The sequence below is a fragment of the Corylus avellana genome, chromosome 5 (assembly GCF_965113065.1).
Source record: "Corylus avellana chromosome 5, dhCorAvel1.hap1.2, whole genome shotgun sequence".
Lineage (NCBI taxonomy): Eukaryota > Viridiplantae > Streptophyta > Magnoliopsida > Fagales > Betulaceae > Corylus > Corylus avellana.
The window spans coordinates 4,197,427-4,221,134 of record NC_142494.1 but is presented as its reverse complement, the minus strand read 5'-3'; the positions used below and the strand labels follow the sequence as shown (position 1 = coordinate 4,221,134).

The following is a 23,708-nucleotide window of genomic DNA, read 5'->3' as shown; positions in this document are numbered from 1 at the left end:
CGAACATTAGGCTGAAAGCCAAAAATCAAATTTTCACTTCCAATGAACCCTAATTAACTTAACAAACCCATTGGCCCCCCTAGAACTAATCACAACCTTAATAAACACTCGAGGTACTACAATTACTTACTAGGTAAAATAATGTTTTTGAAATGGTTTTCAAAAACGATAATGATGTTTTTATTTCAATTGGATGATATGTTATGTTAATATATGTTTTATGCCCTACGAAAATTCCCACAATTGATGACTCCTTAATAATATTTTGGCCCAAAAAATGACATTATTAAGGTAGTGATGATAAAAAATAAAAAATAAATCGAAATCTGGCCATTTTTGCACCCCCAATTTTTTATTTTTTTTTTTATAAAATAAAATTATGGGCAATATGGGAATTTTGAGATAAAATTGGTTGAATTGCAAAAATTTGGAAGTTTTTTTTTTTTGGGGGGGGGGGGGGGGGGAAGGCATTGCAAAAATTAAAACATTGGAGGTCGAATTAAAAATCGCTCCAAACTTTGGGGGGTGAAGTGTAACTATAGTTTGATATTGTAATGTTATCTTTAGTTTTTAAACTTTCAATTGTACATCTATATCACTACAAGAAATTTGCTCATTAGTGGCGACCCAAAGTCGCCGCTAATGAGCAAAATGTCGCCGCTATTGATCAATAGCGGCGACCCTTGGCCGCTATTCAGTTGCTGGTATTAATCCGCCACTGATGATCAATAGCGGCGACATTTGGGGTCGCCGCTATTGATGGGTCAATAGCGGCGACTTTTAGTCGCCGCTAATGACCTTTTTTGTTGCCGCAAAAAAAGGTTGAAATGGGCTGTGTGTCGCCGCTAATGATGGTCAATAGCGGCGACATTTTTGTCGCCACTACTGATGTTTTTAAATAGTGGCGACAAAAAAGTCGCCGCTATTGATGGTCATTAGCGGCGACATGTTGGTCGCCGCTATTGATGGTCAGTAGCGGCAACCAAGATGTCGCCGCTATTGATCATCATTAGCGGCAACATCTGGGTCGCCGCTAATGACCATCAATAGCGGCGACTTTTTTGTCGCCGCTATTTAATTATAACAGTAAAAAAATCATTAGCGGCAACCTCAAGGTCGCTGCTAATGATTTAAAAAAAAAAAAAAAAAACAATTATAGGTCCATTAGCATATTCAGTTCACAAAAAAAAAAACCACTATAAAATTTTCAACATATTTATAAGTCCATTAGCATCTTCTCAACAAAAGTAATGATGCTTGATTTAATGGGGTTGCTAATGATATATTGATTTATCATAAATAACAGAACACTCAAATTTTGAAGCTTAAACACATCATATGGAGTTCCGGTCTTCTTCACTTTGGTTTTGCTTCTTATTCAGATAGATTATTAATATGCACATTTGGACTAAATATCAGGAAACATACCTTAATATGACTGGCATTTGTCATAGGAAAGTCATTGATCCCCGAAGGACACATAAAAGACTACAAAAAACATAGAAAACTTTATCAGGTAATCCCAATGCTACACCTATCAGACAAATAAAAGTTAGTCATGATGGTCTAGAGACTATATGCATACTAATGCTGTTATATTTCATCATATAATTACTTGTATTATCAAAATTGAATGATCATAATGGAATTAGAAACCTACATGATAGATATTACCACAATGTTTCCAATTTTAGCCGGTAGAACCATTTTTACAAGTTGGCCAAATAGAAAGTTCCTAAGATCAAAAAATGGTTGGTACTATGCCCACAAAGCTATACTTCATATAGAAGTTGGAATTGTTATAAGTTCCAGAGCACCACAGAACTAAACCCCAGAAACTTAGGCTCTGTGAATTGATGCTGGATCTTGAGTTACAGTCCTTAGCTAGAGAGCAACACATCATCTATCTTAGAATGATTAATTTAGTCGACAAACTGATTAAGGAAAAAGAGAAGTGATACAATCAAACTTTAGGCATGGCAATCCCCCAAGACAGCCAAACTAGCCAATATCATCCAAAAGTCATTTTTGGAAAATTAAGAATCAGAAGAAACAAGGAATTGGAGGTACTGTTGTTCCAATTGGGAAATATTATCAACAGAGTAGTCTTATCCAACCTTTTGCATTATAAAATAGAATTATTGCAAATAGAATGCAATCAAACCCTAAAATACAATGCAATTCTTCTCCTCTAGTTCTTGATCTAAGAAAGCATTATCCAACCTTTTGCATGTCTTGAAATAGAGGGGAAAAGAAAAACTGAGCATAATAGTTTTGCACCTTTTTTGTGGCTCAAAACAATTGACAGTGATCTTATATATGCTAAACAGTTTTAGAGTTTTTAGGTTGTTAATGCATCAATGAAGTGAATCGATAAACTAAGAATGATCGATGACAACTGACAATACTTCTGAAATAGTTACCTTCAAACCAAGAACACCAACATTTAGGAGACCCTCAAGAATACTTGAGTTGAATGCATTTTCAGGAACTAAACCTCCCCAGAAACCTGTTGGTGGTATAGTTAATAGACAATAGTCCAGGAATTATCATTAGGCTAAGGAATAGTTTCAGGAGCATACCAACATCAACATAAATTCTCTCCTCTGCAGCTTCAATCTATCAAGCAGAAGCATTAAAGACAATTTATAAATAAAAAAAAAATTAAAAAATTAAAAAAAAAAAAAAAAAAAAACCAGTAGTTAGTTGAAATTATCTGCAACTACTTACTACCCCATTAAAATGCATAAGTTCATTTTTAAACGAAATGAGACAGATGCATTACTACAATATAGAAAGGTCACTGAAATGATTAAAAAAAAAATTAAGGGCCAAAACAAAGTAATGCACTGCTGCTCATCTATCCATACCTTGAGTTTCAAAGTCTCTCGAGAAACAGTTGAAGGAAAATTATATAGAGGCATGTCAACCAATGTTGTTATACCACCTGTAGAAACACAGTGATACCAAATTATTTGGGTGTGGAACAGAAGAGATCAACACACAAGAGTCAGAACTTTTGGTACTGCATGAGAATTATTTGACATTTAATAGACAAAGAAAAATCAAATTGTGATATTAGATGTCAACAGGGCGGTTTTGGAAAGCCAGTAAATTCAGCAGAAATAATCAATTAAAAATTTTTTGTCCACAGGACCTTTGAAACACAAATTTAAATGAGGGAGATTGCCACACCTGCAGCAGCTGCCTTAGTCCCTAAAGGAAATCCTTCCCATTCTGCTCTTCCAGGATCATCAAGATGTGCATGCTTACCATGAACAAAATCAAAATGAATATCTTATATATTTTGTTAAAATAAGTTATCTTTTTATACTTAAAACCATGCTGAAATTTGCTTTGGATTAATGACAACAAGATACCAAAACGGCATATATCATGAAACATAGAAGTTTGTAAATCAATATGTTGTCTTTTGCAGAACACTACACAAAATTTGGCACCAGATTTATGCAACCATTTATTATGCTAAATTATATACACACCATGAAGAAATAGACCACAAGAAAGAGAGACGTTTTACACAGCTTACACGTCAATCAGGCCAGGCATGACACAAGCCTCTCCATAATCAACTATATGCCCCACCTTGGAACTGGCACGCCCATCCTCTTCTTTAACAATGGATGCAATCTTCCCTCCCCTTATTTCCACTGCCCATTTATGCATTTCATTACAAAAATACATTAATTAAGCTGAAAAATGATAATCATAACAATATTTGTAGAATGATTCAACATTTAGCCTTACACTAACAACAATAAGATAGGGTCCATTTGGTTTGCAATTTCACGATGTGTGATTTAAAAATAACGATTTTTTAAAATGCAGTCAAATCGTGCACTTTAAAAATGCACTCCCAAACCACAGCGATTTGGTTTAAAATTACACTTTTTGCTGGGAAATCCTAATCCCAAATGCTAAACAAGTAGATTATAACAAGGTTCTTATATTCTATAATCCACAATCCTCTGTTTACCAAAAGAATCCTCTGTATCACCTTTACGCTCAACACCAACAAGGTAGGCTTTTTCTTCAAATACCTGAAAAGATGAATGGTCCAATTACCTCTCTTTTTTTCTCCCCCTTTTCATCTTCAGATAGAGCTTTACGAAGAAAAAAAAAATGACGAAGCAGAATAAGAATGTTTACGCTCACCAATAATCACACTCGTAATACTTGATATCTATAACAATTGTCAACCTCAATTCAGCCTTCTGAAATTTCTACAGATCACACCCTTCCCTTGTAACTGTTATTTCCCGAATTTACATCATTAGCATATTCCACCGTAGGGTTTGAACTCAAAACCATACCATTATAAATTATCACTAAGGGAAAATGGTGGATTTAATTACTTCAATTTTATTCTAACACAAAAGAGCTTCTATCTTTTTCATCAAATTGAGCCAAGAAATAAAGTCCAACCAACCAAGCATTATTTAAACTAAATAAATTATTAAGTAATAATTCCAGTAACAAAATTGAAAGCCCAAGCAACGCTGAAACGTATAAAGAGATGGTTAAAAGAAACTGACCTCCCTGCCGTTTCGCAGCTTAAACCTATTATCGTCGTCTTCGTAGTCCTCTTTCTTCTTTTTGACTTTAGTGGAAGGACTTGGAGGTTTGGTGTCCGCGACTCCATTGAAGGCTCCATGGACCTCTTCTCGTTCCTCCTCCTCCTCCTCCTCCCCCTCTTTAGTGATGAAGACCCTCCTCACGATGGTCCTGCTTCCTCCCCTCTCTTCAACAAAGCCTTGTATGAAAGTTTTCGTCGGTCAAACTTTGGGAGAGCAGCGGTAGAGAGATCGAGAGTGAGAGTGATGAGGGAGGTGAGTGAGAGGGGTGTTAGGGATTTTGGTGTTTTGAAGGCTTGGGGAAAAACAGACGCGGTTTATGAAATTTTTGGTCCGAAAATTTCAGAAACCCCGCCATGGATGGTGCTTCATTTTTCACACTCAATAGCGGCGATCCCAGTCGCCGCTAATGAGCCTTAAATAGCGGCGACCCCAGAGTCGCCGCTATTGAGGGTAATTTTTTTTTTTTAAAAAAAAAATTATACTTATAATTTTTTAATTTTTATTTATTTTTGTTTTTCTTTATTTTCTCTTGTAATATGTTTTTATTGTTATAATATTAACTAATAATTTTCGTTTAATAAATCAAACTTGATAAAGATCATTAAGTTGATATTTATCTTATAATTAATTATAAGATCAATGCAAAATCCAAAGATAATATAAGATCAATATAACTAATGCACTAAGATAATATAAAAAGCTTATAGTTCAATTGAATGTTCGATTGAACCTTCAATTGTATCCAGTTTGATCGATCAATTGATCTTATTATGATCAATCTAACTAATTCACTAGGATCAATCGGATGTTTGATCGATCAATTGATTCTATTATGATCAATCGAACTAATTCACTATGATCGATCGGATGTTCAATCAAACATTTGATCCTATCACGATCAATCGAATTAATTCATTAGAATCAATCGGATGTTCGATCAATCATTTGTTCTTATTGCGATCAATCGAACTAATTCATTAGGATCAATATTTGATCAATCATTTGATCCTATCACGATCAATCGAACTAATTCGCAAGGATTGATCAAATGTTTGACCGATCGTTTGATCCTATCACGATCAATCGAACTAATTCCTTAGGATCGATCAGATGTTTGATCGATCGTTTGATCCTATCACGATCAATCGAACTAATTTACCTGGATTGATCGGATGTTTGATCGATCATTTTATCCTATCACGATCAATCTAACTAATTCATTAGGAGCGATTGGATGTTTGATCAATCATTTGATCCTATCACGATCAATCGAATTAATTCAGTTGGATCAATCGGATGTTTGATCGATAATTTGATCCTATCACAATCAATCGAATTAATTCAGTAAGATCGATCGAACATTTGATTCTATCAAGATCAATCGAACTAATTTATTAGGATTGATCGGATGTTTGATCGATCATTTAAAGATATCACGATCAATCGAACTAAATCATTTAGATCGATAGGATATTTGATCAAACATTTGATCATATCACGATCAATCGAACTAATTCATTAGGATCAATCGGATGTTCAATCAATCATTTGTTCTTATCACGATCAATCGAACTAATTCACCATGATCGATTGGATGATCGATCAAACATTTGATCCCATCACGATCAATGGAACTAATTCATTAGGATCGATGTTTGATCGACCATTTGATCATATCACGATCAATCGAACTAATTCATCCGAATCGATCGGATGTTTGATCGATCATTTGATCCTATCACGATCAATCGAATTAATTCACCAAGATCGGTCGATTGTTCGATCAAATGTTTAAATAAGAATAAGAAATAGAAAACTTCAATAATAATTAATAGGAGAATTTGTTTTCTTTAAAAGAAAAAAAATAAATATTGATTTTTTATACAAAATAAGAATAGAAAAATAGAAAAATAGAAAAAAATTCACCAATAATTAATATAAAAGAAATAATGACATATTATTGGAGGATCGGAGGTGAATTTTTGGTAAATAATTTTTTCTATTATATATGTAGGATCAATAGCATCGCCCCAATATATATATATTTTCAGGGGTAAATAGCGGCGACCCAAAAGTCGCCGCTATTGAGGTCATTAGCGGCGACCTTTTTAGTTGCCGCTAATTACTTTTTCCCATGTCAATAGCGGCGACCCAAAAGTCGCCACTATTGAGGGGTCATTAGCGGCCACTTTTTATAGTCGCCGCTAATTAATTTTTAATTACTTTTTCCCGTGTCAATAGCGGCGACCCAAAAGTCGCCACTATTGAGGGGTCATTAGCGGCCACTTTTTTAGTCGCCACTAATGACCCATTAATAGCGGCGACTATAAAGTCGCCGCTAATTAATTTTTAATTACTTTTTCCCGTGTCAATAGCGGCGACCCTAATATTGCCGCTAATGACCACTCATTAGCGGCGACTCTATGGTCGCCGCTAATGATCACTCATTAGCGGCGACTCTGTGGTGGCCGCTAATGAGTTTTTTACTTATGTTTTCTTAAATTTTTTCTTATGTCAATAGCAGCAACTATATAGTCGCCGCTAATGATCACTCATCAGTGGCGACTCTCAAGAGTCGCCGCTGTTGACCCTCATCAGCGGCGACTTTAGGGTCGCCGCTGTTTGGAGTATTATCGGTTGCCGCTATTGGTGTTTAATAGCGGCGACCCAGAGGAGTCGCCGCTAATGATGCTTAATAGCGGCAACTTTGAGTCGCCGCTATTGTTTTTGCTGCTAAATATTTTTTTTTTTTGGGTTTTGAGCGTCCACTATTAGCAACGACCCAAAAGTTGCTGCTATTAATGGGTCATTAGCGGCGACTAAAAAAAGTCGCCGCTAATGACCCCTCAATAGCGGCGACTTTTGGGTCGCCGCTATTTGTTTGGTCGCTAAAGACCATATTGCTTGTAGTGTATATATATATACATGGAATACAGATTGTGTCGAGTCACTCACGAGTCGTGTTCAAGTTTAAGAGTTTGACATGATTAGATAAACGAATCATCTTTGGATTTACCCTTATCAGATTGCTGGGTCAAGCAGGTCGAATCGAACTCGACCCACCAACCTGTTTTACTAGCCCTACTAAAAATAGCATCTAGGCAGAACTCTCAGCGAGATTAAATAATTAAATTTACTTATTCCTAGTAATTTAATTTTTTTTAAAAAAATAAGTGATAATTTAATATGTTATCAGAATAAATGTTTTAAATTCAAACTTTATCTTTATCATTTATGGAGTTTTAGTACACAAATAAAAAAGTGTTAAAATCTTTATCATTTATGGAGTTTTAGTGCACCAATCCGTTTGGGTTGCCTTTCGCTTTGGGCTCGGCACATTTGAGCATGTGACTTTTGGATTTATTTATTTTTTTTATTTTTTATTTTTTCAAAAGTAAGTTTTCAAATGATGCATGTGTTACCGTCCTATGAGTTGGTGTCACATTTTTCAAAATATTAAATTTAATGGGATGGTGACACATAATTTAGAAACTAACTTTTGAAAAAAAAAAAAAAAATTGGGAAGTGCAAGATAAATTAAATACATCCAGGTCTTTTAAAATATTGAGTTTAGAGAGATAAATTAATAAAACAAGAGATAGTGTTATTTTTATTTAACGCATATCCCCCTACACTAAGTTTATTCAAAAGGGATAGGTTTGACAATTAACGAGGTCAAGTGATCTTTAATCACCCCAGTCGATGTCCCAAGACCATCTCCATGTTGGTAGATGCACTGAGCAGTGCGAGCCATGTTTATTGACATCTTCACAACGGATTTTGGGAGGGAACTTTTGGCACCCTTCTCATTCAGTTTTCTCCATGAATAGTTCATTAATCTCTTTATGTGATCTTGAGCTTCTTCTTTGGATACACTTTCTTGTACCATGTAGCACTCGATGGATTTCGCCACATCCCCTCTCTTGCTCTCAGCCTACCAATAGAAGAAAGAGAATGCATATAGAGTAAAAAGCCATATCTATCTAATTAATATATAAATATGTACTTTCATTGTCAAAATTTGTTGCTTAATTGCAAATATTTGTACCTCCGAAGTCCCCAAATCATCACTTAATCGAGTTATGAGGGATGCCCAATATATTGGCTCAGAATCATGCTTGAAGCAATCAAGTGCATCTTTTGATATGGTGCACCCAAGTAGAAGATAAGCAAGGAAAATGGCTGCAGGACCACCCACAGAAATCGATGAATTTTCCAAGTACTCGTCCACAGTTGGAGTGTATCCACTGGAAAACCACCTCGCTTCTGTTAAATGTGATCTACAAAGATTTGACCACTGCAATGAAAAACTAATGAATGCCAATCAGACACATTTCATGCCCATCACAAATGTGTACGTTTCTGTTAATTATTTTAGTTTTCTTACTGCTTCCTTAATGTAGGGGAAAGTGTCCAAGTCCTGATCTTTGAGGACATCATAGACCACTTCATTAACATAGTTAAGCGTGGCAACATAGCAGATCTTCATATATTGGGGAAGGTCCTCCGTTGCCTTCATCTCCCATCTGCACAAAATATTAGAAGAGGATAGACAAGAAAAAAGTTACAATATTTGTGATCCAAGTAATAATGGTTTGGACAAAATAAAATAAACTGTGGTAGAGTTGATAATTAATGGTGTTTGTTTTGTTCTTATACCGATCCACAGCATCAGTGAAGGATTCAAGCTCATCAAGCGATCCATATATATCATACATGTCATCAATAGCTAATAATATGCATACAAATTTGGTGATGCCGATCCTGCACTTTGAAAACTGGGGCTCAAAAGTGATCCCCATGGCCCACAAATAATTCTCCATCAACCTGTCCCTTGAGAAGGGTAGCTTATCTTTAAAACCCAAGTCTCTCCACCACCTATATATATGAATCAAACTCAAACATGTTAATTATCTTATGCGAAGTCTTCCATTGAAGAATATGGATCAAAGTAAGGTTTACCTTGCTAACTCTTCAAGCTCTCGCTGATATACGGATTGCACTAGATTGTAATCTAACTTAGCCAGCTCAAGCAAAGTCAAGTTTTTTGCAGTATCCTTTTGATAGACATCAATAAAGTTCCGTGCTTCAACTCTTTGCATCCTCCAATACAGGGGGGTTTCCATTGATTGTCTCACTTGCTCAGCTGAATCACTGTCCAATTTTCCCATTAATGATTTCAGGTTTTTTATGCTAAAATCCTTGCCTTCTTCCAAAATATTTTCTCCATGCATTCCTAGGTGTGAGGCTTCATACAAACTCAGAAGTCCCTCCATGTCACTGCTTAAGCTGTCCATGAATCTCCCATCGCTGCTTTTGAATTTGTCAAACACATCTGCATGTTTTGCCAAAATGACTCAGAGGCTTCATAGAAACAAAACGAAAAACATATAGGTTTGGTGAAACTATGACATCACCTGAGGTAATCGAAAAATCATGTTGTCTTAAAACTCGAAACTGCAAAGCGGTGGTGTAAATATTGGTAGTGAGATGTGGATACAAAAGAGCAAGAGCCTCTTCAATCTCCTTTTCAAAGTGGTAAGCAACTCCTAACCGCTGCATCGTGGAAACAAGGTTTAATAGAGCACAAGGATCTTTATTGGACGTCAGCAAGCATTTAGCATTTTGTTTCAACTCCTCCAGTCGAGTATCATACAACTCATACTGCAAGATCACGTACATAATTATAAGGTATTGTTTAAATGATTAAATTAAGAAACACTTTTAAAATAAGCGGTAATTTAAGATGTGAGAATAAGTGGACTTACAGTGAAATGGGTGCTTAAGGACTCAATGAGTTTGAGGTCCCAAATGCTGGGATGGTACTCAGCTGATCGCCGTGGATGCACTTTTTGCAACTCATTCAACTTTGAGACGATCATGAAGGGCGAGATTATTGGGAGGCTTTGCTTGCTGCTTCTATTCTGTGGCCGAACTACCCTTCTTGGGCAGTTAAGCGTAAGGCAACATGAGGTGTAGGAGGCGGAGGAAATCGTTATTTCCATGGGAAAGCTCGAAGGTAATCTCATGAGCAAAGTTAATGATCAAACATATGACTCTTCTTCTTAGGAAGAAATGGTTCAATACGACATCAATATTCCTCTCCCATAGGAAGCTCACTTAAGGATAGCTTTACGTACAACAGTGGCCGCTGAAACTTCTTTTTCACCAAAAACCTTTTTTTTTTTTTTTTTTTTTTGGGTTTCGATTCCCTTTAGTCGTTTTTTAACGTTTTGTTTTACACGAGACTTTCCGAGTAGTGATCTTACATATGACTCTTCTGCTTAGGAAGAAATGGTTCAATACGACATCAATATTCCTCTCCCATAGGAAGCTCACATAAGGATAGCTTTACGTACAACAGTGGCCGCTGAAACTTCTTTTTCACCAAAAACTTCTTTTTTCTTTTTTTTTTTTTTTTTTTTTTTTTTTGGGTTTCGATTCCCTTTAGTCGTTTTTTAACGTTTTGTTTTACACGAGACTTTCCGAGTAGTGATCTTACATCTCTAGTCTTTCTTTTGTATTCTCTTTATCTCTATTTTGGGAGCAAATCACTGACCGATGGCGGAGTAATTATAACACATGGAAAAATTGTTACTTGTGTAGTAGAGATGAAAAAATAAGAAAATTATTGTCTAGTTGAGAAAGTTTTGTTGAACCGGGCAGTGGCCATGGACGTTGATGCAGAAGAAAATCGACATAACTATTATTTTAATTATGTATGTGTGTTTTATTTTTTATTTTTAATAAGGATTGGGTTTTCCCTTTTTCCATTAGGATTATGTTCTCTCTTTTCTATTAGGATTAGGTCTTCATTTTTCAATTAGGATTTGTTTTCTTTTTTCTTGTTAAATTAAGAGGTGCCTACCCTATATAAAGGCATATATATAGTCTTTGTTATTTTTTAATTCAGTATTAAGTATTAATTAAATTTAAATCTTTCAGGGTTATTTCCCTATTTGCTTATTTGGGGTAATTAGGGTATTTCTCTTCTGTATGTGTTATTTTTTCTCCTTCTAAATTCACTTTTCAATATTCAATTATTAGTTTATGTTGTTATCATCACTACAAGAAATTAGGTCTTTAGGGGCGACTTTAAGTCGCCCCTAAAGACCCTAAAGTGGACGCTGTTGCCAACAGCGTCCACTTTTCGACCCTAAAAGTGTCGACCCTAATAGTCCGACCCTAATGATCAAATGTCTGATTATCAGGGTCCACTTAAAAGTCGACCCTAATGATCACTTTTAGCGTCCACTTTATCGCCCCTAAAAGTCACAATGTTTGGACTCTAAAGATGATGTAAACGGAAGCGAAAGTCGACCCTAATAGTCAAGCAATAGCGTCCACTTTTAGTTAACCATTAGGGTCGACTTTATGGACCCTAATGGCCATTTTAAAAAAATAATAATAATAACTATTAGCGTCCAAATCAAAGTGGACGCTGATAGTTAAACCATTAGCGTCCACAAAAGTGGACCATTAGCGTCCACTTTTGTGGACGCTAATGGTCCTAAAAAATTAAAAAAAAAAACTAACTATCAGCGTCTACTTAGAGTCGACCCTAATGATGACTTTTAGCGTCCACTTTATCGACCCTAAAAGATGCATGTGTTTGACTCTAAAGATGATGTACACAAAAGAATTAGTCGACGCTAATAGTTGACCATTAGCGTCCACATTTGTGGACGCTAATGGTCCAAAAATATTAAAAAAAATTGACTATCAGCGTCCACTTCAAAGTGGACGCTGATTAGTTGACCATTAGGGTCCACATTTGTCGACCCTAATGGTCCTAAAACAAAAAAAAAAAACTACGATCGATCGCAAACTTGTGTGCGATCGATCGCAGCATCAGTATGTTTTCAAAATTTGGAGACCATTAGGGTCCACATTTGTCGACCCTAATAGTCCTAAAAAACAAAAAAAAAAAAAAAAACTGCGATCGATCGCAAACTTGTGTGTGATCGATCGCAGCATCAGTAGGTTTTCAAAATTTCGAAAACCTACTGATGCTACGATCGATCGCACTCCAAGTGCGATCGATCGCAGCATCAGTAGGTTTTCAAAATTTCGAAAACCTACTGATGCTACGATCGATCGCACTCCAAGTGCGATCGATCGTAGCATCAGTAGGTTTTCGAAATTTTGGGATCGATCGCACTTGGAGTGCGATCGATCGCAGCATCAGTAGGTTTTCGGAAAATTGCGATCGATCGCACTCCAAGTGCGATCGATCGCAGCATCAGTAGGTTTTCGGAAAATTGCGATCGATCGCACTCCAAGTGCGATCGATCGTAGCATCAGTAGGTTTTCGAAATTTTGGGATCGATCGCACTTGGGAGTGCGATCGATCGCAACAGCAGGAGGTTTTCTAATGATTTCCAGTTCAAGTGCAACAATTCACACAAATCGTCAGTCAGCAAAAAGAGTCACTAATAGAGTAAGATCTTGATGGCTTAAAATATATCATATTTGTAGAGTGACAAATGACAACTAAAACGCCAAACTGCAGTCCATTCTTATCCATGCAACACATATCAATGATGTTAAAAATTAGACTTTTAGTCAGCTCATTATTTATCAACCCACTTAACTTGTCTCAAGAGTCATGGAGAGATGAAGACCACAAGAAATTAGTCAAAATACAACCACCAACCTCTTGTTGAATGTGGACACCGAAATCTCCAAATACAATGTTCCCAGACGCATCTTTAGCATTAGTTTTCTGAATAAAATTCTGCATCAAAAAACAATAACATACTGAATTTTACTCTTCATCTTGGGGAAAAATATAATGAAGAAGTTATAAGATCTATGCAATGCAATGAAATGAACACAGGCAATTTTTCACAGTATTTCATGAAGCCAAAAAAGAACTGCACAATTTCAATCACCTGATCAATTAATAGTATTCAACCCAAAAGCGAAAATATGAATTCCTTACGTAACTCACCTGCCGTGCTCCCTCTGCGACACAAATAACAGCCGAACCCTTTGTCTCAATCAGGTATTTCAGATGACTCAAAACACCATGAGGCCCGTGCAAATTAAAAGATATCTTAGATGTGCATATCAGTAGAATCAGTAACAGCTCACAAAGATAACTATCCAATTAATTGCTAGTAATAAGTACCTCATGAATCAAACATATGTCAATTTGTCCACTAGCTAGGGATGCATGCATAGCTATATATCTACTGCTACGGCCCATCAATTTCACAATGCCAACACCATGATAAGCATTGTGCGCCTAATAACAAGATTGAGGCCAAAAAAAAAAGTTCACTATGAAGAAACCAACACTAAAAGAATTCAGCAGGAAAACTTATCCGGAGAAACATAACTCCATGCATGGGCATATAAAATGCACGTAGAATACCTCTATAAGAAACATTGCATTTATGTTTAAGTACACAACAACATTGTTTGATGAATCAATTAATATATGAAATAATCAAACTAATCTAAATGCCCACAAGAAACATAACTCAAAATGACTAACCTCATCAAAATCATAAAAAATATGTGAGAACTGCCCCATTAACCAAACCTGCCAAGGGAGAAAACTATTAAATATATGTTTTACAATTCATGGGCAGCAAAATTCCAAAACCCAAAATAAAGTACTTATCTGCATTCTCTTCTTTGCCAATTCATCATCATAAGCAATTTGAGTAATCTACCACAATGAACCAATATATAATATCAAAGACAATGAAAATGAAACCCAAAATGATAGAGAAAGAGATACTAAAAATGTGTTTCTTCATGAAATATATTAAAGCGAGAACCTGCTTGGGCGGTTTAACTTTCTTGTACTCTTGTCATCCTGCATACACTTAAAAATAAAATTTAGAAAGATATTATTACTCCCTTGCATTATTTACTCAAAGTTCTTTAACCTTGATAACCATGTCAAGGGAGATTTACTAACTCAAAAGTTGTTGAACCAAAAATTTTGCGAATATCTTAATATAATATAAACCAAATAAAAAGTACCAACAAATATACATTACCAAACAGATCACGATCAACAAATAGTCAAATACACATTAGCAAATAGAAAGTACCAACAACTATCCAAATACATAGTATCAAAAAATATATCACAAATAGATGCTATCAAAGAGTACATCCTAAATAAAGTTATTCCAAAGCTCCCTCAATTGTTGGCTTCACTTGATGCACCTCCAAGCAAGCTCCCTCCAGACCTAAGAGAATAAAATTTCATATAATGATCAATAAGCTTTTTAACGATTACTTAGTATGTGTGTTTTTGTAAAATTAATGCATAGGTAGAGTTTCACTAACCCTCCAATACGTCACATTAAGAACTCAACAGTGGCTTTTAATTTGTTCGTTTCCTCAACGTTGGCTTGCAAATTCTCTCTGTACTGATGAAGTTCAATTCTAGTCTGTTGAAGCTCGCTTTGAGTATCTTCTTGTCTTTTCCTACACTCATCGTGGTTGTCGAAGTGGGTGAACGCTTGAGATGAAGTTCTTAAAGGGGTAGGAATAAGACCGCATCCCATTCCTCTAACGTGCCCAGCTCGTCGGCCCCCTAGTACTTGTGTGACTATTTCTTGCATTCGGTCATCCGCACTTGTTCCCTCCACATTGCCTTCCTCTAAGGCCTCACTGGTTGTTAATTCTTGCATTTGAAGCTGCACAAGTCATAGTTGGCCTTAGTTTAACATATACTTCATGCAAGTTTACTATTCATGTTCTTCACTAATCAACTTAATAATCGGATCGTAAACAGTTACTTACATATAGACTTTTGCATTTGTCGTTCACAAACTGTTTATCCTTTTTTCTTGTATGGGTAACCTCATATAGTTCAACAGGATTAGGCTTCACTTTTGTTTCTTGTTCCTACACATAATACATATAATCAAAGTTTACACTAAATAACGTTACTTTCATTAAATTATGGTACGAGATACTTACCTTTTTGTAAATGACGTTGACAAATGAACAAGTCCCAGCTGTGTGATTTGTTTCCAATTTGCTTCTGTTTAGGGTATTTCGTTCAGACTTTTTCTATGAAATTTGGAAAGAAAAAAAAAACACAATTATTCATAAAATGTCTTCAAGTGCATGCAAATTATATCAATTTGAATATTCTAATCAGTATAATAATATATATTTACCTTCCATTTACCGTCATCAAATGAGTCACATATTAGGTTCCACTGTTGAGGACCATACCCTGCTGGCACGTTTTCCCTCCCAATAGCCTTAGCCCTGGCAATCCCCTCATCATCGTCTTTATCAATGCCATCAAAATATTTCTTGTAATGATCCCTATACAAGTTCGAACGAAGCCTAGCATATGCACGACCCAATTTATGTTCAACAGCTTTGATGTGCTCGTATCGTTCCATATTCAGTGCGAAGTTTGACTGATACATAATAGATAAGAAAACAATGGTAAAAAATGTGTCACATTAATTTTCCATACGAAACATATTATTAAACATTACATTGATATTCATACCTAAACATGAAACAACAACTTGTTCTTTTCTTCAGCTGGGACCTTTTTCCATTCACCGTGATGGAGTTCGCACATGTTACGAATAATCTCCCCAATCTTGCTTGCAAACCATGATGCATTCTCGCCTACAGGTGCCCGGTGTCTATTTGGGATGTTTAGCACTAAGGGACCATGCTTAAGTACGTGGTCACTCAACTTCTTACACTTGGCCTTACCCCTTACACTTCTAACAGACGTGGTAGCTGTTACGCAAAACATGGTAACGTAGTAAGTTATATTTGGAAAAGTATATTGTCAAATGTCTATAACAAACCAAAATAATACAAAAATAACAGTTCATAAATATAAAATTCATGAACTTACAAGATGCAGTAGGGGCGGCTCCCTGTGAATCTAATCCTGCCACTGAGTGAATAGGATTATTAGACTCATGCGAAGGATGCCCATCCACTGACTCGAGGAGGAGGGGGGGCGAGGGCGACACTTGCATATCTGTATCACCAAACCCAGAATTGAGAGTCGGACTCTCATGCTCGTCAATAAGGCCCCGACCTTGACCTTGGCCTCGGCCTCGGCCTCGTGCTGCTGGAACACGTTTGCGTCCTGTTGTTGTCATTGTTATGATCAATCTGCTAACAAGTCAAAAACCACAAAATTATATTAGTCAATTTATAACCATATAGCATGTTCAATATTTTTGACAAACATACAATAATCATGCTAGTAAAAAAAAAAAAAAAAAACACCACAATATATATATATATATATATATATATATATATATATATATATATATATAGAGAGAGAGAGAGAGAGAGAGAGAGAGCATCAATTTCATTAAATATGCTAATACACTTTGTACTTACACCAAATTTGAGCTTATGTGTTCAACACATTTCATCATCAGATTCATATTCAGAATCTGTAGCACTGTTACTTGAAGATGATTGTTCGTGTTCAGAGTCCTCTTCGTGTTCAGAGTCTATATCGTTGTCGCTACATAACTCCTCTTCGTCATCAAAGTTTGTATAATGGTCCTCGTCCGGCAAGTTATCGTTGGCAAACATGCTTGCATCAAGTTGAATATATAATTCGTCAATTGCTATTGTCGCATCATCTCTACGTAATTGAGTGGAGGCTTCAACATTCGCTTCATCAACAAAGACCATATTACCCCCAACACATTCACCTTCCTGGTATACGTCATCACTGAGTCTTTGGTCATCTTCTGTATTATCTCCCTTTTGTACTGTTGGAATATTATAGATGTCTCTATTGATCCACTTCTGCACCACTTTCCAATTACCACCCAATTTGGGATCATCCAAGTAAAACACTTGCGAAGCTTGACATGCTAAGATGAACGGGTCGGATTCACACCATTTACGAGAAGTATTCACAATCGTGAAGCCTTGGTCCATTCGTATTCCTGTTGCACTCCCAGTGTCCCACCAATCGCACTCAAACAAGTACACGAGATTTTGGCCAGGGTAACGTAACTCTAGAATATTTTTTAACTCACCATAATACTCCGTTATTGAGGTTTCGTCCTCACCTGAAACAGAAACACCACTGTTCTGAGTAGTACGAGTTTCTGCACATTCTTTTGTGTGATACCTAACCCCATTCACGATGCAACCTCTATACGATCTAACATGACGATCAGGCCCACATGCAAGATCATATAAGTGTTTTGAGTCATTGGCTGCAGTACGCCCACTATTGTATAAACGTTTATGGAACCAACGTTCAAAGTTAGCTTCATGCTTTTTATCAATGTCACGGCCGCCTTCTCTTTTGATCATATTATAATGTTCACTGCATGAAAAATAAACGTATTGGTAAATGATCATCAACCCTACAATTATAACATGTCGTAACAAGTAAAACACAAAGGCCATTACCAAACTTACTCCAAATATGAGGCCGTTTCGTTACAATTGGTAAGCACATACCATCGTGCCCTAGCAAAATAATTAGCATCCAGTGTTACTAATTTAGCTGCTCCTAACGGCCGAACTCGTTGGGAGAACACATCCAAGTGCTGGCTCATTTCTACAACATCAACGTCAACATTTCTCCGTTCACGGTTCCATCTTGTCTCAATCCCCCGAAGGTACCTGGAACAGAAGGTCAAGCTCTCCTCAGCTAAGTAACACTCGACAATAGACCCCTCTGGACGCGCTTTGTTACGCGTCCACTTCTTATATCTTCCAAGTTCTCTTTCGAACGGATACATCCAACGGTTTTGTACGGGACCAGCAAGCTCGGCCTCCCGAGGTAAATGAAGTGCTAGATGGATCATAACATCAAAAAAAGCTGGCGGAAATATTTTTTCCATTTTGCATAAAATTATTACAATGTCGACTTTCATTTGTTTTAGGATATCAACTTTCAACGTCCGTGAACATAACTGCGTAAAAAATGTACTGAACTCGGTCAATGTTGTTCGTATTTCCGACGTAGAGAAATTTCGAATTGCAACAGGAAGCAAGCGCTGTAAGAAGACATGACAATCGTGGCTTTTCATACCCGAAATTTTACCAGGAAGCTTGTTCACACATCGACCAATGTTAGATGCATACCCGTCAGGAAATTTAACACCTTTCAACCACTAACATAAACTCTTCTTCTCATCTCTTGTCAAGGTGTACTTCGCAAGTGGCATCCTATAAGTTTCACCATTTGGCTGCACATGCAATTCTTTACGTATACCCATCAACTGTAAATCTCTTCGTGCCTTGACTGTGTCCTTGGTCTTCCCATCGATATTCATCAACGTACCTAAGATACTTTCACATATGTTCTTCTCAATATGTATTACATCTAAATTATGACGTAGTTTCAAGCTTGACCAGTAAGGCAACTCAAAGAAAATACTTCTCTTCTTCCAATTCAACACAACATCTGTGTTCTTTCTCTTTCTCCCGCTTGTTTTTCCAAATTGCAAACCCTCAGCATCTCTTAGCTGTTTCAACAATTGACTTTCAGACAATTCTTCAGGTTGCAATCTATGCTCCTCTGTACCATCGAACAAATCTCCTCTTTTGCGCCATGGATGCTCTTGAGGAAGCCACCGACGATGACACATGAAGCACACCTTATGCCCATACTTCAAATACCTGAACGATGTATCCTTATTACATACTGGACATGCAAGCTTTCCAATTGTAGACCACCCAGATAATTTTCCATATGCAGGAAAATCATTTATAGTCCATAGTAATGTCGCATGCAATTGAAATGTCTCTTTCTTTGATGCATCGTACACGCGTATGCCTTCATTCCATAAATCTTTCAAGTCATCAACCAATGGCCGCAAATATACATCAATATTCTTTCCAGGATCTGAAGGCCCTGGGATAATAAGGGGCAACATCAAATTTGGACTCTTCATACACATCCACGGAGGGAGATTGTACACCGTTAACATTACTGCCCATATGCTATATGTTGTACTCATATTACCATATGGGTTGAAACCATCACTTGCTAAGCCAAGCCGCACGTTGCGGGAATCACTTGCAAACCACTCATGTCTTTTATCAAACTCTTTCCATACAATAGAATCGGCGGGGTGTCTGAGAGTATTGCCATCATCTTCTCGACCTTCTTTGTGCCACCGCATTTCCTTGGCCATTTCTTTTGTCATAAACAACCGTTGTAACCTCGATTTTATTGGGAAATACCGTAAGACCTTTTGATGAATATTACTTTTTCTGCCTTTGCCATCAATCCATCTTGAATTGTTGCACTTTGGGCATACCACTTTGTCTGCATGTTCTTTCCAAAAAAGCACACAACCATTCTTGCATGCGTGTATCTTATCGTAACCGAATCCCAAGTGTCGCCTAAACTGTATTGCTTCTCTATACGAGCGTGGCAATGTCTCTCCATCTGGGAGGGCCGTCTTTATCAAGTCAATCATCATATCAAACGCCTTGTTACTCATGTTGCAGAACGCCTTTATATGAAGCATCTTCAGTATAAAAGCAATTTGTGTAAATTTCTTGCAGCCTGGATAAAGTTCTCGTAAACCATCTTCCCAAAATTGGTAGAAGGAGCTTGTTTGTTCGTGATTATCAGTTGTGGGGCCCTGTGAAGTAGAGGATTCTCCGATGTTAGCATCAACAAATGTCCCCATACATACATCGTCTAACAATTCTTCAACTGCATCAACCTCCTCCATCATTTCACTTGTATGTGTGTACATGTTTGTAGAAGTGTTTTCCCTAAAATGATCTTCTTCCCCGTGAAATATCCATCTAGTGTATGTCGGAGTAAATCCATTCATATACAAGTGACCCTTTACCTCGCTAATATGAGAATAATATCGATTTGCACAATCACGGCATGGACACTTTGTCATATCACGCGAATCAACTGATTTAACTGCCATTCCCATGAATTCTTCCACACCTTTTTGAAATCGCTCTGAACATCGCGTACTTTCCCGCATCCAACTCCTATCCATATTGATGTCCCTATTAAAGGTTATTCGTTACGTACATGTACGCACACAAGGGAATTAGAAGATCAGATTCTTAAGAATTGAATTAATAGAATTAAATGGGAGGTCTGTTCTCAAATATTAAGGGGGGGAAAGTTTAAAAGGAGCATGGGTAATGAGAGAATTCTAGAAGTGGGTTACTAGTTTAGAACAAATATATACGAAATGATGCTAGCTCAATGCGATGTTACCTAACAAAATATTCTAGAAGTGGGTTACTAGTTTAGAACAAATATATACGAAATGATGCTAGCTCAATGCGATGTTACCTAACAAAATATTCTAGAAGTGGGTTACTAGTTTAGAACAAATATATACGAAATGATGCTAGCTCAATGCGATGTTACCTAACAAAATATTCTAGAAGTGGGTTACTAGTTTAGAACAAATTTCTATTTGTAATTTATTTACTAGTTTAGCTCAATGACAGTTTTACATTTTTTAGAGAAATGTTAGCGGTCAATAAGTTTTTGATATTTGGCTTATATTCTCTTACACACTCAAGAGATCAACTATTAGACATATGTAGTCCACCATTGATTTATGTGGAGTCAACATAAGTCCACAAATCTAATATTTGATTTGTAAGATTAAATTGACTAAATATGGGAAGAATGGCAATGCTATGGCAACGAGGATGGGTTAGGTGTGAAAGAAACCCATCCATGTGGAGCTAGGGACAAGATGAAAAATTGATTTGGAAGTATTTGATTATTGTCGGGAAATGATTATGCAGAGATAGTACACATAACACAACGTGATTTGACCAATTGATTTTTTTGACACGTGACAAATGGCCCACTAACGAAAATACATAGAAAGATTGATTTTAAAGTGTCAAAAAATACAAGGACTAATTTTACCATTTTTAAAAACTCAAAAACACATGGGCCACTTTCGTATTTAACCCTAATTTTAAAGCCTAATATTAGCAATTACATGAGCAAAGTTCCAATAAACTTTACTTTACTTTAATCCATTAATCCATTAAACTTTACTTTAATCCATTAAACTTAACTAATCGGAATCAGAGCAAACTGCGATCGATCGCAGGATCGATCGCAGTACCAGAAACCCAATGTGAGGAACAAAGCAAACTGCGATCGATCCCAGGATCGATCGCAGGATCAGAAGCTCAAACTGAGAATCAGAGTACTCTGCGATCGATCGCAGGCCTGATGCGATCGATCGCAGATAGGCGTTTGCAGAACATCTTCCTGCTTCTGTGGACACAAATAGAGGACCTTATACACCAGACATTTAAAGGACCTTCCTGCTTCTTTTTTTTTTTTTTCAGTTCATATGCTCTTATACACCAGACATTTAGAGGACCTTAAAGTTGCTAGCTTCATTTAAGGGAGCCAATTCTAACATGACATGTAGGACATTTAATTGGAAGACTTCATCTAGAACCTCTATATACATTTAATTGGAAGATAGATAGTGGGGACAATCTTATTTCTCATGAACCAAACAAATTATTTTTGAATTTTAATCGTATTGATTAGGGAAGAAAACAAGAAGAAGAAGAAGTTGTAATGCATATTATGCATTATGTCTAGCTTTCATTTTTCACATTGTACTCTTTTGAAAATCTTCCAATCACCCAATCTAACCTCGAAAAGACATCCAATATTGGAATACGTTAGCACTCAACCTCGGAAAGGTCATCTAACATTGATATAAGTTGGCCGCTTTAAAGTTTCTGCTTCATCTTTGTGAGTTGTAAAAGTTTATTAATATTATTTACTTAAGAAATACTAAAACTACACTCTCATCCCACCAAGTTGATATGACATTTCCATCGATCCTTAATTTTCGTTTCTTTGTTACCAAGGATTTATTGGTTGATGAACACTACCAAGTTAGCCTAAATGAAATGAAAATTGTATAATTTCAATTAAAAAATCAATAATTTTTTACATAAATGAATATCAATAATTTCAAATTTTAAGCACGAAATAACATCCAAGATCTCACAACATTTGTGCAAATTATCACAATCAACCAACCAACCACTATAAGTCCAATAGTCCACTATCTATCTTCCAATTAAATGTATATAGAGGTTCATGAGAAATGAAGCAATATAAGATGGTGTAAAAAAATATAAGATGGTGTAAAAAGCAACAAGTAGACAATCAAACGTACCATCTAGAACCTCTATTAGAGTTTGAATTTACAAGCAATTTCATGAGAAATGAAGCAATATTGTGAAACTAATTCATTATTTACCCATTCTTGAGCTATTAGAGTTTGCATTTACAAGCAATTTCATGATAAATGAAGCAATATTGTGAAACTAATTCATTTGAGAATGGGTAAAGAAATATTGTGAAACTAATTCATTATTAACCCATTCTTGAGCTATTAGAGTTTGAATTTATAAGAATTGTGATAACTTTCTTTACCCATTCTTGCCCCTTTTCTTTACCCATTTCTTCAAATCACAATTCATGGATATTATTGAGTGATTGAGAGGCATTTAAGGTTTGCAAGGGTTTAGGAGAAACTCATACCTGAGAGAGCTACAAGAGAGTTAAGTTCACTGGAGTGAGAGCTGGCAGTGAGAGAGCTGCGCCGGAAACAGCTGCCGGAGAGAGAGAAACTTGGGTGGAGTGAGTGAGAGAGAGAGAGAGCTCGAGAGAGAGGGAGGGAGAGAGTGAGAGTGAGCTCGAGAGAGTGAGAGAGTGAGATTGAGAGACAGCGTGAGAGTGAGAGTGAGAGTGAGAGACAGCGTGAGAGTGGGGAGAGGAATGGTGGGAGGTCTTCAGATTGGTGAAAATAAACAGTTCTCAAAATTTTAGAACCCCCGCCACTTTTAGACAGATACCACTTTTAGTTCTGCAAAATTTAGTTCACAAAAAAGCTATTGGTAAACTTTTTTGTGCAGCTAAATATTTGGGGTATTTTATTTACAAAAAAAAAAAAAGAGAAAAATATAAATAACTACAGTAGCCTGTCAAACTATCAAATTGTATCAAAAAGTCTACTTATTTTGTTATATTTTTATAATACCCCTATTCTTTTAACAAAGTAAAATCAAATGTACGGTTCTTTAGATATTTTAAAAAAATAAACAGTTTATTCCCTGAAGTCA

General features: G+C 36.4%; 2 protein-coding genes across 3 annotated transcripts; both read right to left on the bottom strand.

The window, feature by feature from the left end:
* Positions 1-1,273: 1,273 nt before the first annotated feature.
* Positions 1,274-4,863, bottom strand: LOC132175676 (allantoinase-like). Of its 2 annotated transcripts, XM_088516988.1 has the most exons (8): positions 4,557-4,863; positions 3,998-4,061; positions 3,504-3,671; positions 3,196-3,268; positions 2,871-2,947; positions 2,583-2,619; positions 2,424-2,509; positions 1,274-1,488 (listed from the first exon to the last, which is right to left on the bottom strand). In XM_088516988.1, the coding sequence occupies exons 3-8, from the start codon at positions 3,504-3,506 to the stop codon at positions 1,375-1,377; spliced, it is 390 nt and encodes a 129-aa protein (XP_088373114.1). In that variant the 5' UTR covers positions 3,507-3,671; positions 3,998-4,061; positions 4,557-4,863; the 3' UTR covers positions 1,274-1,374. The 2 variants fall into 2 exon arrangements, with proteins under 2 accessions (XP_088373114.1, XP_088373115.1); XM_088516989.1 differs by lacking the exon at positions 3,998-4,061.
* A 3,372-nt stretch (positions 4,864-8,235) lies between these two features.
* Positions 8,236-10,679, bottom strand: LOC132183009 (putative terpene synthase 9). Its single transcript, XM_059596394.2, has 7 exons — positions 10,367-10,679; positions 10,016-10,262; positions 9,561-9,933; positions 9,258-9,476; positions 8,986-9,124; positions 8,647-8,895; positions 8,236-8,532 (listed from the first exon to the last, which is right to left on the bottom strand). The coding sequence occupies exons 1-7, from the start codon at positions 10,625-10,627 to the stop codon at positions 8,239-8,241; spliced, it is 1,782 nt and encodes a 593-aa protein (XP_059452377.2). The 5' UTR covers positions 10,628-10,679; the 3' UTR covers positions 8,236-8,238.
* Between the last annotated feature and the right edge of the window lie 13,029 nt (positions 10,680-23,708).

What these genes read in the sequence shown, in the direction of transcription:
- LOC132175676 (XM_088516988.1), bottom strand. An exon ending in GACTAAGGCAGCTGCTGCAG is followed by an intron (nt 2,948 to 3,195) that starts GTGTGGCAATCT and finishes GTGTTTCTACAG; the next exon opens with GTGGTATAACAACATTGGTT. An exon ending in TTGGTGTTCTTGGTTTGAAG is followed by an intron (nt 1,489 to 2,423) that starts GTAACTATTTCA and finishes TGTTTTTTGTAG; the next exon opens with TCTTTTATGTGTCCTTCGGG.
- LOC132183009 (XM_059596394.2), bottom strand. Translation starts at nt 10,627, where the DNA reads ATGAGATTACCTTCGAGCTTTCCCATGGAAATAACGATTTCCTCCGCC. An exon ending in TCCCCTACATTAAGGAAGCA is followed by an intron (nt 8,896 to 8,985) that starts GTAAGAAAACTA and finishes TTTTCATTGCAG; the next exon opens with TGGTCAAATCTTTGTAGATC. An exon ending in ATGATTTGGGGACTTCGGAG is followed by an intron (nt 8,533 to 8,646) that starts GTACAAATATTT and finishes TTCTATTGGTAG; the next exon opens with GCTGAGAGCAAGAGAGGGGA.